General features: G+C 35.5%; 1 protein-coding gene across 14 annotated transcripts in view; it reads right to left on the bottom strand.

Moving 5' to 3' along the window:
• The window catches only part of WAC (WW domain containing adaptor with coiled-coil), an 88043-nt gene that overhangs the window by 21340 nt on the left and 52210 nt on the right, over positions 1–14493 (bottom strand). For 12 of the 14 annotated variants that reach the window (XR_010411661.1, XR_010411660.1, XM_045874231.3 and 9 more), the window contains 3 exons: positions 10930–11045; positions 10165–10277; positions 5023–5331 (listed from right to left, as the gene is read on the bottom strand). Coding sequence is in view for 12 of the 14 variants with exons in the window: in XM_045874231.3 (XP_045730187.1) it covers positions 5023–5331; positions 10165–10277; positions 10930–11045 (538 nt within the window). In the remaining 2 variants the exon portion in view is untranslated. The remainder of the gene's footprint in view (positions 1–5022; positions 5332–10164; positions 10278–10929; positions 11046–14493) is intronic. The other 2 variants (XM_045874233.3, XM_064591881.1) reach the window with 1 other exon arrangement.

The following is a 14493-nucleotide window of genomic DNA, read 5'->3' as shown; positions in this document are numbered from 1 at the left end:
TCTTTTTCCTATTGTTTTGATGTATTCTTAATGTATCTATAACATACTGTTACATAGGTTACAAGTATGTTCTCCCAATTTGAGATGTGTCTTTCAAACCTTATCTCTGTCAGAGAGTTTTAAATGTCTTACATGTTTAAATCTATCAAAATTTTTTTTAAAGGCAAATGCATTTTGGGTCTTGATTTAAAAAGCCCTCCCCTGGGTGCCTGGGTGGCTCAGTTGGTTAAGAGGCTGCCTTCGGCTCAGATCGTGATCCCAGGGTCCTGGGATCGAGTCCCACATCGGGCTCCCTGGAGCCTGCTTCTCCCTTTGCTTCTGCCCCTCCTCCCTGCTCCTGCTTTCTCTCTCTCTCCATCAAATAAATAAATAAATAAGATCTTTAAAAAAAAAAAAAAATGCCCTCCCTACCCCTCAAATTATAAACAGTATTTTTCTAATATTCTTTCATCACAGCTATTTCCCGTCTCACTGTTCAAAGTGCCATCTTAGGTTGACTAACATAATTTTAAACTTATTGACTAAAACAGACTAAATTCTTCCACTAATGTATTCGGTTATTCAACAAAATTTGAGTCACTAACTCTGTGGCCAGTTTTCCTAATTTCCACGAATACTTAGTAATCTTAAAAATTATTATAAAGCAAAGCAATAGAGGGAGAGCTGAACATGGCCTATTAAAGCTAGTTAATGACCTTCTACATTGGCTTTAAGAGGCTACTGCCTTAATGCATATGAAGTCTTCAGGTTCATTCAAATCTATAGATACCATCAAAATATAAAAGGGAAGTTTATTCCAAGTGATTAACTCACACCTCATGTTAATGAATGACTAATCCCCCCTCCCATTAGATTGAGTGTGGAACTATGTAACCACTAAAATATTTAGATACATGCTAGCCCTCAGAAGATTAGCAAACGTCTGCTGCTTTGGTTATTTTGTTTTACTTTTCAAGTTTATCTATGCTAATAAATCATAACTCTAATAAATTACTAAGTAAACTTGCATTAATAACTAAGGTCATTAAACTCTTCTGACTCTGGCAGTCATTTGGCCAAAGTAATGGTCTCCTGCCTATTTTGTCATGAATCTGGAAGGGAGGGTAGAATAGTAACAATTTAGAATGGTCAATGGGGGGATATGGGAAGGCAGAGGCACCTGGATGGCTCAGTCCGTTGAGCTTCCTGACTCTTGGTTTCGGCTCACGTCATGAGATCAAGTCCCTCGTCGGGCTCTGAGACATGCGAAAAGTCTTCTAGAGATTCTCTCTCCCTCCCTCTCCCCCCCACTCATACTCCCTCTCTTGCTCTCGAAAGAAAGAGAAAGAAAGAAAGGAAAGGAAGGAAAGAAAGAGAAAGAAAGAGACAGAAAGAGAGAAAGGAAGGAAGACTGGTTGGCTAATAGTATGCCAACTGATAAAAATCAAGTTTTAGGTTTTTAAGCACACCACTGTCTTTATTACTTTGTTTTATCGTTGTCCAATAGAGTAATCTTGCCAAAAGATGTTCAAATGTTACCCTAACAACAAATACAGGATACCTAACCTTGTTTCACCCTACCTAACACCAGGATTATTCCCTACAAAAACAAGAGCTTCAGATTCTCCACACTCTCTTCAAGCAAGCACAGACTGAATTTATCTTAGGTTCTTTTTCTTTAAAGGCACGCTGGCATTAAACAGATCTAAATCTATTGCTGGTATCCTTTAATTAGATTCACAACAAATGTAATCCTCTTCTTTTTCTCCAAATACATTTTTAAAACCACGACCACTGCAGGTGCTTCCCCAACCTTTAACACATTCATTACCATTCTTTCAGTTATTTATCCATCTACAGTAAATACTTACTGACTGCCTATTATTTTGTCAAGAACTAGGAATAGAGCAACGGTTCACAATGACAAAGACCTTGCTCTCGTATTTATTACAGCATCCTACCACTGACACCCCCAGATAGAGCTTAGCTATACTATTAGCACTTACAACCAAAAGTCTGAAGAGTCTGAGCTTACCCAACCATCAACCTTTTAATATAAATTATCTGTTAAGGAAAAATCAAACAAGGAAATCACTATACTGATAAGAAGAGTCAACAGGAAGCTTAACTTGAATAACATGAATGTCTCCATTGAGGAAAAAACGTATTTCAAATTAATGGACACGTCACAAATTTAGACTAACTGGTAAACAATCTGAAAAGATTCAAATTGTTATACAATTTAAAAAAACAATATTGCCTTCATTCATCTGTAAGGAGTACTTTGAAAGATTATACAATTTTCCCTATTTCAATAGTCAATCACAAGGTAATCAAGTCTTTTCCTGTTTAAGTTTAAAATTATTATATACAGAAATTCTAGGTAAAGTTTGTGATTAGCAAACATACTTTGTAGAATTAAAATTGACTCATCTATCATTTGTTAGGAATTTTGAATTATTGGAGTCCAAATTAATACAGATTTGACTGTGTCTTTCATTACCTACAGTTTTATGGAGATAACATGAATTTTAGAGAAACTGCCTCTAACATCATGTACTTAAACAGTGGCAATGTTCAGGTTCTTATCTAAGAGATACACCACCTTCCCTTACAATGTTGTTTTAAGAAATAAACTAAAATATATATTAAATACTTAGCACCATGCCTGGTACACAGTTAATTTTTAATATTTAAAAAGTTTGTCAGGACTGGTGCTTGAAGCATGGAGGGAGAACAAGTTCAACATGTAATTAACACCTAACCCTAAACAGTTTAATTAAATGAACTAAAATTTTAATGTGGTAAGTGCTATAATAAACAAATATAAGCACCAGTGTTTGGGACAAGACTGGGAGAGGTTAACTGACACTGAGAACCCAAGGACATAAGAGCTGGCCTTAAAGAAAGATACTGAGTTCAACAGAATGGAAGAAAGAACATGTCCTTCTTTTCAGCAAAGGCTCAAAACAAGAAAGAATATAACATGCGCTAAGAAATGTGTAAGTTTGCAAAAGATGAATTATAAGGAATATAAGAGTGAAATGATGGAGATCAAGCTAGTCAGACAGGCTGCAACCAGACTCTCAAGTACTTGGTATAATCTTACTAAGAAGTATGGATTTTATCCTGTAGATAATGGAAAACTATTAGAAGGAAAAAGCACAATCCAATCTGTATTTTATAATGATGCCACTGTAAGTGAATAGTCTGGGTAGAAGGAATCAGAGCAGTTATTTATAAACAGGTTTATTTCAAGAGAGATGTCCCGAGTTTCAATAATGGTAGTGGCAATAACCACAGAAAGGATATATATATACACATAAGATACAGAAGGCAGAATCCAAGATTTGTTGATAGGTAGGTAGGGACAAATGCTGAAGAACAAGAAAGAGTTGGGAGGACAGTGTAGTTACTTACTGAGAACCTGCGAATAAGTTGTGTGGAAAGGGAGGAATTTGGGACATACCAAGTGCTTATAGAAAGGAAGCAGATATATGTAAGAGTTATAAATAAAGACTTGGGAGTCACTTTTGTAGACAAGACTGCCCAGCAAAAGAGAACATGCTGAGCAAGAAAAAAAGAACAAAACACAATAAAAAGCTGAACAATACTGGTATTTAAGGGGTGAGAAGAGAACTAGGAAAAGGCTAGCAGTATCCCAGAAGCCAGGGAAAAGAATTTCAAAAAGGAAGAGTTAAATGAACAAGAGATAAAATGAGATAAAGACTTTTTAAAGGCCATCAGATTTTTTTTTTTAACTGACCAGGATTTTAAAATAAAATCTGTGACCAAATAATCAAAATTTAAGAACTGAAGAACCGTTAACATCCTTTAGAAAGTACTACTACATTAACAATTACTGTATTAATTTAGATTTCATCTCTCAAGAATTCTCTTTACAATACTAACTTAATTCTGCATCAGGGTAAATATGACTTATACATATGAATTCTGGTACAAACAATCTTAGGGGAATCTGACAACATTTGGAACAACCTGTTTATAACGTATTAAGCGCTATACGATAAAAGCGTGTGGCTTAATATGTAATGAAGACTACAGAAGAAATTCAAACATGCATAATAGGAAACGAGAAGCAAAAGAAATCTAATTATGAGAATTCTTTGTCAGCAAATTAAATCAATGTGAAATAATGAATCAGACAATAGATTAAAAGCTTAAAGACTCATCAGATCCCTGTAGCATCTCCTAAACCCAAAGGACATTTAAAAGTTTCTCAATATTTACTTATGCTAATCTGCTAATTAGTCTGCTATCGGGTCTGCCCATAATTTATTTACTTATTGCCTTTTAATTTCCTTAATTTCTTAAAACACATTATGTGTTAAGCTTAGAATTGTGAGTGGTCTGTGCAAATATACTTATCTCCTCACTCTGCTTGTTATGTGTTACCTCCTAAAGTAATTGTTGCCACAATTTTTCTTCTCTCTTTTAACAAGCTATGGTTATCAGCACTGGGCTGGATAAACACAATTTGAGTCACGAAGTTAACTTCTCTTCAGATTTAAGTTCTAATTCAGACATTAAGACTCTATCTTGTGGCCCAGAACAGTTTTCTAATTCACAAACTGAAACCAATAGTTGCATGTTAAGCAGAAGTAACAAGTTTTAAAATGTCTCTATTCGTATCAAATTTTAATTAACAGAAAATTGAGACAATATCTAAACTAAACCATCATGACATTTATCACAAAAACTAAAAATTACTTTATACAAATATGAAGGGACAGTCCTTTGACTCTGCTAAAAGTTAGTTAAGCCATTACTAACTTATAAATTAAGCACTTGACTTCAAAGTGTCAAAGGCAAAAAACAGTTCTAAGGCTTCATAATTAAAAATTAAAAGAAAAAAATCTAAATATGGCTAACTCTAGACCTAAATCTATGCAGTAACATTCTAAAAAACTTTAAAAAGAATTTATAATTAAGAGTCTTATTCAAGCTAATGGAGATAATGTAATATAATCAAAAACTCAGAAACTATAGTTCAACGTGCAGCATCTAGTAATAATGGCATACCTTTTCTTTCTGTTTTCTGTGCAGGGACAGAAGATGTGGGTGTAGGCAGTTTTGATAAAGTGGATGCTCCATTAGCATCAAATGATTTCTTTGGCTGGTGATCAGACTGTAGCGTAAATGGACTAGAAGGAAGAGTGCTTGGGGTAGCAGTTGGATGAACCACTGGTTTGATGGGGTGCTGTACTGGCGTAGAACTACTGTGAGTCTCTGCTCTTGGCAGTCTGTAGTCTCTGTCATTGTGTCTGCTTGTTTGAGACAAAATATTCTGTGGGAGCAAACTACTGGCATCACTGGAATGCTTGTCTTCCACTTTAGTTCACAGTTCGAAAAAAGAGATGTAGGAATGACGGAAGGGGGAAGAAAAAAGATTACGTTAGAATCCTGTCTTTAACATCAGCTAAGTTAGCAACATACTTGTACCTTGTTACAGAACTGCAAGCCCAGTTAATGTCTGCAGTTTTAGCTCAGGTCATGTTCCCAGGGTCCTGGGATCGAGCCCCACGTTGGGCTCCCTGCTCTGTGGGGAGTCTGCTTCTCCCTCTTCCTCTCCCCCTCCCCCTGCTCATGCGCGCTCTCTCAAATACATAAAATCTTTAAACAAACAAAAAAAAAATCCAAATACTGAAAGAGGATTTTTAGCTCAACTCTAAGTAATCTATACTCGTATTTCAAGTGGGCTACTAGTTTTGGGGGATTCTTTAGAACCACACCACTTGAGTTCAAACAAAACATTAAAAAAAACAATATATGCGGAGTTCTAACATTTTACTCAAATGAAAACTTTTAAGTATTTTAAAAATATGAAAAGCAAATGGTCCATTCTTTTAAAATATTGGCCATGGGTTCTAATAACTGAATTATCCACAGTGGTTCAAGAGCAAAAGAATATTAGCTTTATTAGCCTGATTTTTCTGAATACTAAAGTAGCTCATTAGTGGTCTCTAAAGTAGTCTGTCCTAGGGCTTACATGACCTCATTTTGGGGTGGCTGAATTTATGATCAACTGTGCATTCAATAAGTAAATCAGTTCATATTTTTGATAATGCTAACAATACCAGTTAGTTATAAACTCAAGTTATAGATAATGCTATCTGAAAATAGAAGGCCTACATCCGGCAGCATAGTCAGAAAAATCTACTTGCTATTACCAGTTATACTAAAAACATCCTCTTCCAATTTAAAGTCACAGAAATATTTAAACCTCAGAAGTACTGCTGCTTCCAAAAAGATTATAAGGAAAATTTCAATAATCATAATAAAATTTATATTTATCAAAAAATCTCTATCCAAAATTGTAATAGTCTAATCAGTAACTAAAAATTAAACAACTTTCAAAGTAGAGAAACATCTTAAGATTCAAAAGCACATATATAGTAATATTACCAAAGGATGCCCTCCCTGTTGAGTATTTTAGTTTTTTCCAAATCAAGGTTCCTCCCAGAGACCAAGACAGCACAGAGGGAAGTATGCTTAAACTACAAGTCAGTTTCCAAACCTTCAGTGCGTAACTCCTACATGTTACACTAAACAAAACGTACTGGACACTGCCAAAAAGTTTCAGTTGTATCAATAAAAAAAGTCTTTTGACTTAAAAATGAAATTCAGTGTTATAAATTACACATATATTAACCTTAAAAGAAAAAATGAACAAATAGATTGAGCTACCACAGTAGAATACAAACATCTGTTGTATATTAACTCATCAGTGAGCTATCAATTTGCATGCACAAAAGACTTAAGAAATTTTATTCTACAAGTTCTTCCTGAAAAGAATACTGCTACAATAGAAACTTTTAGGGACAGATAAAACAGAAATAATACCATGCCCAATTCCCACCAATCCTGTCACCTGACTACCAAAAACTGGACACCAAGAAAAATCCCTCTCAGTTCTGTATGAGTAGTCAAAGAATATCAAGCAAATGTACTACTCAGATGAAAATTAAAGCTGGTATTTCTTCAAACACTTGTAAGCTTTGGGGGAGAAAAATGGCAGCAGCATTACAGGAACTAAGGAAGCTGTAGCTGCAACAGCTTTCTAGGATTCACAACTCTAGACAAAACACACTTAATGCAATGACTCTACTCGCACCCCCACAACAAAGACATCTGGCAAATGTATGGAGACATTTTGGGTTGTCACGACTAGGAGAGAGGAGGTCTGCTACTGGCCTCTAACATATAGAGGCCAGGTACGATACTCTACATCCTATCACACAGGACGTCATCCCACAACAAAGAATCACCTAATCCAAAATGTCATTAGTGCTACTGCTGAGGTACCCCAAATTAAGGTTTCTCTAAGCACAGAACAATCATTCTATGAGGCACAAATTAAAGACAATGAAAATAATCTAGTAGCAGCAGTAATACCAAATTAAAAATTTTATCCATAAAGTTTTCAATGTCAAGTTCCGGATAACATTATTTGCTACAGTGCAAAAAATAAATCTATTTTCTACCTTTATCTCTTTAACATATAAAATCTTCAGTCCCCCCTCCCCCCTTTTATTGGCAGTTACGAACTACAAAGCTTTAGGTCTTACCCAGCATGAACATCAATGGACACATGGGAAAACTCTGCCAACACTTTTTGGATAGAAAAAGTTAAGCACTTAAATGGCTTAATGACTTCATTACTACCACACTTAAGTATTTAAATCAGTTGACCAATTAAGGAAAAATAAAAGGAAATATAGCTAAGGTTTTTCTCAAATATTACTTAAAACTGAAAAAGTGAGACACATGACTATAGTTCAACACACACATCGACCTACTGACTCATCATTTGCACGTCTAGGAATTTGGCTAAGGAAGTAATAAGTGGGCAAAGATAGAAATCACAGCACTGCTGACAATAGGAAAAGGCTAAAAATCACCTAAGTATCCATGGATAGAGGGTTATTTATAAATGAGGGCACATCAAAATAATAAAAAATAAAAAAGGAAAACCATGCAATTTAACACATATTGATTTCTAAACTGACACAGAAACATTTCCTTGAAATACTACTGAAAAGAAAAGGTTAGAAACAGTAACATAATCCCATTTTTGATGTAAAACATATACATGTGTAGTTTTTATACAAATTTATATACACACAGAAAAAAAGAGTATATGTCCCCAAATGTTCCTGGCTCATAGAATTAAAAAACGTTCCCTATTATATTTTAATAACAAACATGCCCCACTTTTGAAATTATGGAGGGAAAAGAAAAGGAACCCCTTCATTTTTTAAAGAAAAAGATGCACACAATTTAAAAACACAACTCTAGGGGCGCCTGGGTGGCTCAGTTGTTAAGTGTCTGCCTTCTGCTCTGGTCATGATCCCAGGATCCTGGGATCAAGCCACACATCCCCGCTCCCTGCTCAGCAGGAAGCCCCCCGGCTTGTGTTCCCTCTCTTGCTATCTGTCATATAAATAAATAAAATCTTTAAAAAAAAAAAAATAAGTAAAAATAAAAACACAACTCTGATTTTATTTCCTTAAAGATGGTTTACTAAAAAGACAAAAAATTACTACTTTCACTTCCAACAATATTTCCATCAGATCTTTAATTACTTCCTTCATTTACTCTACACCTCCAAGGGAGAAGGAATGATAGCGTATTTTAGAGAGAATAAAGCAGACACACTAGGCTCTTATGTTTTTTCTCTCTGGGAACCTTCACCCACTAAGTGAGAGGCTTGGCCCAATATCTAAGAAAAAGTGATTATTTTTATACCCATTTGCCACTCCTCCTCCATACCCCCTAGTATTCCTCTGCAGTTTTGTTCAGGAGGACCACAAGCTGGATGCTATTTTTTTTTTTTTTTTTAACCTGGAGAGGAAAACCTTTACCTCATTTCTAATTGCTTGCCAGAAGTCACAGTTACAGATATTAAGTAAAATGGAACTAGAACCCAAGTCTTCTGTCTCAAAATATAATAGTTTTAATTTCCTCACTTCAGTACTTTACATCATTGTTTTCTAAGAATTAAGTACAATTTCACTAATATAAAAAATTAAATGTTCCAAGGAACATAACGTAAACATTCAGTGCTGAAGAACTATGTTACTTTACTATCTGTTTCATCTTAAAATTTCTCCTGTCAAAAAATCAGTATCCCCTGCTGAGACCAAATACATCCCCTACTTAAGTTACAGGAGGAAGATTCAAATATGCTTAAGTCCAAGAATTCCCTGAACACATCTTTTAAAATTTTTTCTGAAAATTTCAAACTGTGATAAAGAGCCTAAGAATTCTACAGTGGCATTTAAATTCTATTCTAGGCAAGGGAAGCCACTGGGAATAGAATACCTTTAGTAAAAGCTCCAAATACAAATTTAATTTGAATTAAGAAATAAATGTATGTTACTCATATTGTCCCACTTAGACAAAATCTGACCTCAAAAGACATTAAGGTATGCCCAGAGTATGGAGATGTTATCTAGATCTATGATCATGATAAAATCAGTTTCCAGATATAAGGATAAAAAAGTTTCTCACTCGGGCGCCTGGGTGGCTCAGTTGGTTAAGCGACTGCCTTCAGCTCAGGTCATGATCCTGGAGTCCTGGGATCGAGTCCCACATCGGGCTCCCTATTCGGCAGGGAGTCTGCTTCTCCCTCTGACCCTCCCCCCTCTCATGCTCTATCTCAGTCTCTCTCTCAAATAGATAAATAAAATTTAAAAAAAAAAAAAAAGTTTCTCACTGATAAACATAAAACACCACAGCACTTTGATGTCACTATCCGTGTGTGACTATTATCCAATTATTAGATTGAAAGACTCAATGAGTTTTGGAAGGGATATCACTGTCCAGTTTAATAGGACACAATTCGGGGGGGGTGGGGAACCAAACAATTCCTGTTTTAAAAAAGTCAATCCACAATATGAAATTTTGTTTTCCACCAATTCAACTGCATTATAGCCATTATGAGTAGTGATGAATATATATGTGCACTATTCTTTGTGCACCCTTTTTCTTTTCAGGAAACAAAACGGTGAAGGTTAGGAAGACGTATCTAACATAAAAGAAACCTATGTTTCTACTATTTTAGTTTACATATGTAAACAGCTATGCATACAGATATAAATATATGAACTACAGGAGTGAATCAAACATCATGTTGTTTCAAAGAAAAAAATTAATACTTACTCCCACTGGCAAACCCACTAGTGGCTGTTGCTTGCATCACCTCCCTTCTGTAATCCCTATCTTTTGGGAAGCTATTAACTGCCATCTTGTTTGCTTCTTTTTGTCTCTGTTCTCTAAAAATAAAACATAGATTAAGCCCATAAAAATTACATCAAGTAAAATGAGTTTACATGTAACACTTCTGGCCAAATGCTCAACAAAATGGTGTATGGAAAATAAAAGAACTGAACACAGCCATAATATCAACTGGTGTCGGAGATGAGATAAGGCTAACAGAACAGTAATGTTTCTCAATGATGGCAGTATTACAGCAACTATTTATAATGTCATTAACGCTACAGCCAAACTCTCCAATATTAATTCTACATATATGAAGGAAACATATTATTGTACTTTAAGAATTATGAAGATTTCTATTACAAATTATATGTGGATGCATTAAGTATAGGTTGATATAAAATCTTAAATATACTGATGATTTACAAGGTCCTTGTGTTGTGGGTTTCCGTAGTGTAGTGGTTATCACGTTCGCCTCACATACAAGGTCCTTGTGGACAGCTGCTTCTCTGTCCAAGTTTTTTTTTTTTTTTTTAAGTTTCTTTTTTGTTTTTTAAAGAGAAATTACAGAAAACACAACGGGCCAACTACAATTAAAGAAGGGAATGATGAGTTTCACTCTAAGAAACCTCCACTCAGAATGTTCTAAAGATGTAAAGCTGTAAAATCAAGAGTAAGAAATATTTTTCAATGAGTAAGAGCAAATACCTTTCAAGCCACTCTTTTGGTTTTTCCCACTGTGAAACTTCTGTTCGACAATTGTAGTAGTATTTTTTCCCAGAAGAGCTAATATGCTCAGACCAGTCATCTGCAGAATCATAAGGCTTAAAAATACATTTTTAAAAATTAGAAAATATTTTAATACTATTTAATCACTTGATATGAAACATCAAGAACGTCAATGGTTTTCAAAGCATATATAAGGGAAAAGGGAAAAGACCATGAAATAAAAGCATCCAGATCTAGAATGTAATTATCTGTGTATATATATCTTAAAAGACACCTTAGTCTATGAACACCTTAAAAAATAACAATGGAAAATCGTGCAAAATATGAAATTAAAGAGATTAATAGACAGTTTATTAGGCACAAAATGAGAAATGCAAAATTAACATCTTGACTTTAGAAAAGCATTACCAAAGTTCCCCATTATTATAATTTTATTTGCTGAAATCCAGTCACATGGGGGGGGCAGTTTAAAAAACCCACAGTCAACTGACTGATTTGATGATATGACAGCACATCAGTTCTAAACTCATTATGCACAATAGTACTCACATATACTATTAACAGAGAATAATCTGCCTGTATTTACTGTTAGTGAAAAAAAAAACCACATTTAATAAAACATAAACACAAAGCTAATTATGATCTGTTTCACTGTCAAAATCCATGAGATGTGGTGTTAGCCAAACCTTGTCTCACATAATATATGGGTCAGCAGCATCACTCATTTCCCTGTAACAAAAACCAGCCTTTCAAAAACTCTCAGATACATTCTCTTTAAAGGGTATTTTATAAGTACTGTAAAATTATAAAGAAATTAGAAAAATCTGAAAGGAGGCCCAATTTCCGTGGTACTGATATAAAAAGTGTAACGTTTAAGTGCACTGGGCCCAGGAAATCTGGTAGAATCCCAAGGACACTTGAGATGAATTTCTTGACTCTTTTGTCAAAGGAGCTTGAAACGATGTTATACTTTGGTAGTCTACACTTCTTCTGGGTTCACCAGTGTACAGTGACACAATTTTAAAGCCTGAGGAAAGAAACGAATTCTCATGCCCTGCTGACTCAGCGTTAATTTTACCAACTAGGAAACAAGCCTAGGGAACGTACAAGTTGTCTATAGATCACAAAACTAACTGGTGATAGAAGAAAGGATCAAAACCTAGGTTTCAGGATGCCCATTATTTCCAACAAATCAACACCCAATTCTCAAAATGCTGCAATAATTTTGAAGGTACATGAAAAAATACTGCAGATTCTGCCACATTTATGCTCTTGGGATTATGCCTCAAAATAATGAAGCGATTGGCAATCAGCCCTGTGCCTCCAAAAAACTCTCATACCGGGGGGGGGAAGTTAATTCTCAACCCTCACTTTCAGAAGTAGGCTACAACCACAACCAAGCTGCAGAAACCCAATCACAGAAGGCCAAATTCAAAAAGTTCTCTTTCACCATTCATCACTCCTCGTACCTAAATTATTATACAAACTGAACACTTCTATGGATATCTGGAAGATTTGGTTTCCTTGGGAAGTGGTTATATGGGATTGATTACTAGTTTGACCTGAAGAAGTAGATTAAGATTTGAGGCAGGTGGACAGAGGACATCAGAGTATGGCAGAGTGGTCTATACACCAGTGCTCTTCAAAGTGATGGTTTTGTGAATTGGTCTGAAGAAGGAGCAGGCATCAAAATATATATTGACATACTCTTTCCCTCGTCAAGAGTCTCACTTTAAGAAAAAAAAAAAATCCAGCTCAAGTAAACAGTATACTATTTAATGACAGTTAATTTACATCCTGGCATAACCTCCATGACAGTTAAAAGTTCACAGACCAGAACCTTGAAGAGTCTGAGTCTATTAACACTGCTCTGATTGTGCCCACCCAATCTTAGATTAGTACAAGTTAATGTCTTTCTTAACAAAATGTGTTTCAGGGTACAGCATTACAATAACACAGCAGTAACTTTAGCTTATTCTCTCACCCCACTTCCATACTCAAAAAAAGGTTAAGGGGGCGGGGAACCCTTTTAGTAATGAGGAATTTTTAAAACGCTGACGTGCAACAGGTGTTACTGCTTTTCTTCATTATATATTTTCAACTTTATTGGAGTATAACTGACAAAACTGGAAGATACTTAGTGTATGCTGTGATGATTTGACACTGTAAAGGATTAGGCCTATCTGGTTCATTCACACATCCACCACCTCACAGATTTTGTGAAAACATTTAAGTCTTCACTCTCAGCCAGTTTCAATTACACAATATAGTGTTATCAACTATGATCACCATATTAAACATTAGATCTTAAGTTATTAAATTTGATTTAAAAAAAAAAGAGTATCTACAGCTAAGAACTAAACCCCAAAAAGGCCTGCAAACACTTCAAATATTCTGAATTAGGCTTGATGTACTTGCCAACACAAGCACTAAGGCAGCAGTTTTCCCAGTGCTGTCCAGGAACCCTTGAAGGACCCCAAAAATCATTTCAAAAGATCAAAACTATTTTCATAATAATACTAAAATGATTTTCTTTTTTTTCCTCATTCTATCACAAGAACAGAGTGGAATTTCCCCAGATGCTGTGGAAGGAGATTTGTTATAACGAAAGACTGAATGCAGAGCACATGTGAAGTTCTAGGTATCTCCTATTAAGACAGGCATTAAAGAGATACTATTCGTTTTACAAATAGTTATTTTTCATAAAAACATTATATATGCTAACGTGTAAAGGGTTTACAATCAACTGAGTTTAAAATTATCTTTCAGGTTTTTTTAATAAAGATTCTGAGTAAGCGAGACAGTGAGAGCACGAGCACCCACACACACACAAGCAAGGGGGAGGGACAGAGGGAGAAGCAGGCTTCCCACTTAGCAGTGAGCACGACGTGGGGCTCCAACCCAGGATCCTGGGATCCCAACCTGAGCCGAAGGCAGACACTTAACCAACTGAGCCACCTATGCGGCCCTCATATTTACGAAGTTTTAATTTTTAAATATGGTAAATATTGATAAAAAAATAAACAAAAGCTATCAATTTTCATGAATGTAGACAGAGGTCTTGAGATCAAAAAGTATGAAAATGACTGCTCTGAAAGAACAGTACTAAACAGTTATGGAGGCACCCATCTGCTTTCCCTCAATTCAAAATGTCTTTTAAGTGTGCTTTTCTTTTTCTTTTTTTTTTTTTTTAAAGATTTTATTTATTTGAGAGAGAGAGACTGAGAGAGAGAGCACATGAGAGGGGGGAGGGCTGGGAGGGTCAGAGGGAGAAGCAGACTCCCTGCCGAGCAGGGAGCCCGATGCGGGACTCGATCCCGGGACTCCAGGATCATGACCTGAGCCGAAGGCAGTCGCTTAACCAACTGAGCCACCCAGGCGCCCAAGTGTGCTTTTCTTAAAAAGCATAACCCTTTCTGCTCTCTCTCTTAAAATACAGAATCCTACTACTTCTTCCCCAAATGAAACGATGGAAAAGAAATGGTTAATTCTGGAATTAACTTACGAATTTTTAGTAAGGAGCCATTCACTGAGTAACATCAA

The sequence above is a fragment of the Mirounga angustirostris genome, unplaced genomic scaffold (genome assembly GCF_029215605.1).
Source record: "Mirounga angustirostris isolate CCGP_5_RB_7025 unplaced genomic scaffold, mMirAng1.0.hap1 SCAF_5, whole genome shotgun sequence".
Taxonomy (NCBI): domain Eukaryota; kingdom Metazoa; phylum Chordata; class Mammalia; order Carnivora; family Phocidae; genus Mirounga; species Mirounga angustirostris.
Note: the sequence above shows the minus strand (reverse complement) of the source record. Positions and strands in the feature narration are given on the sequence as shown.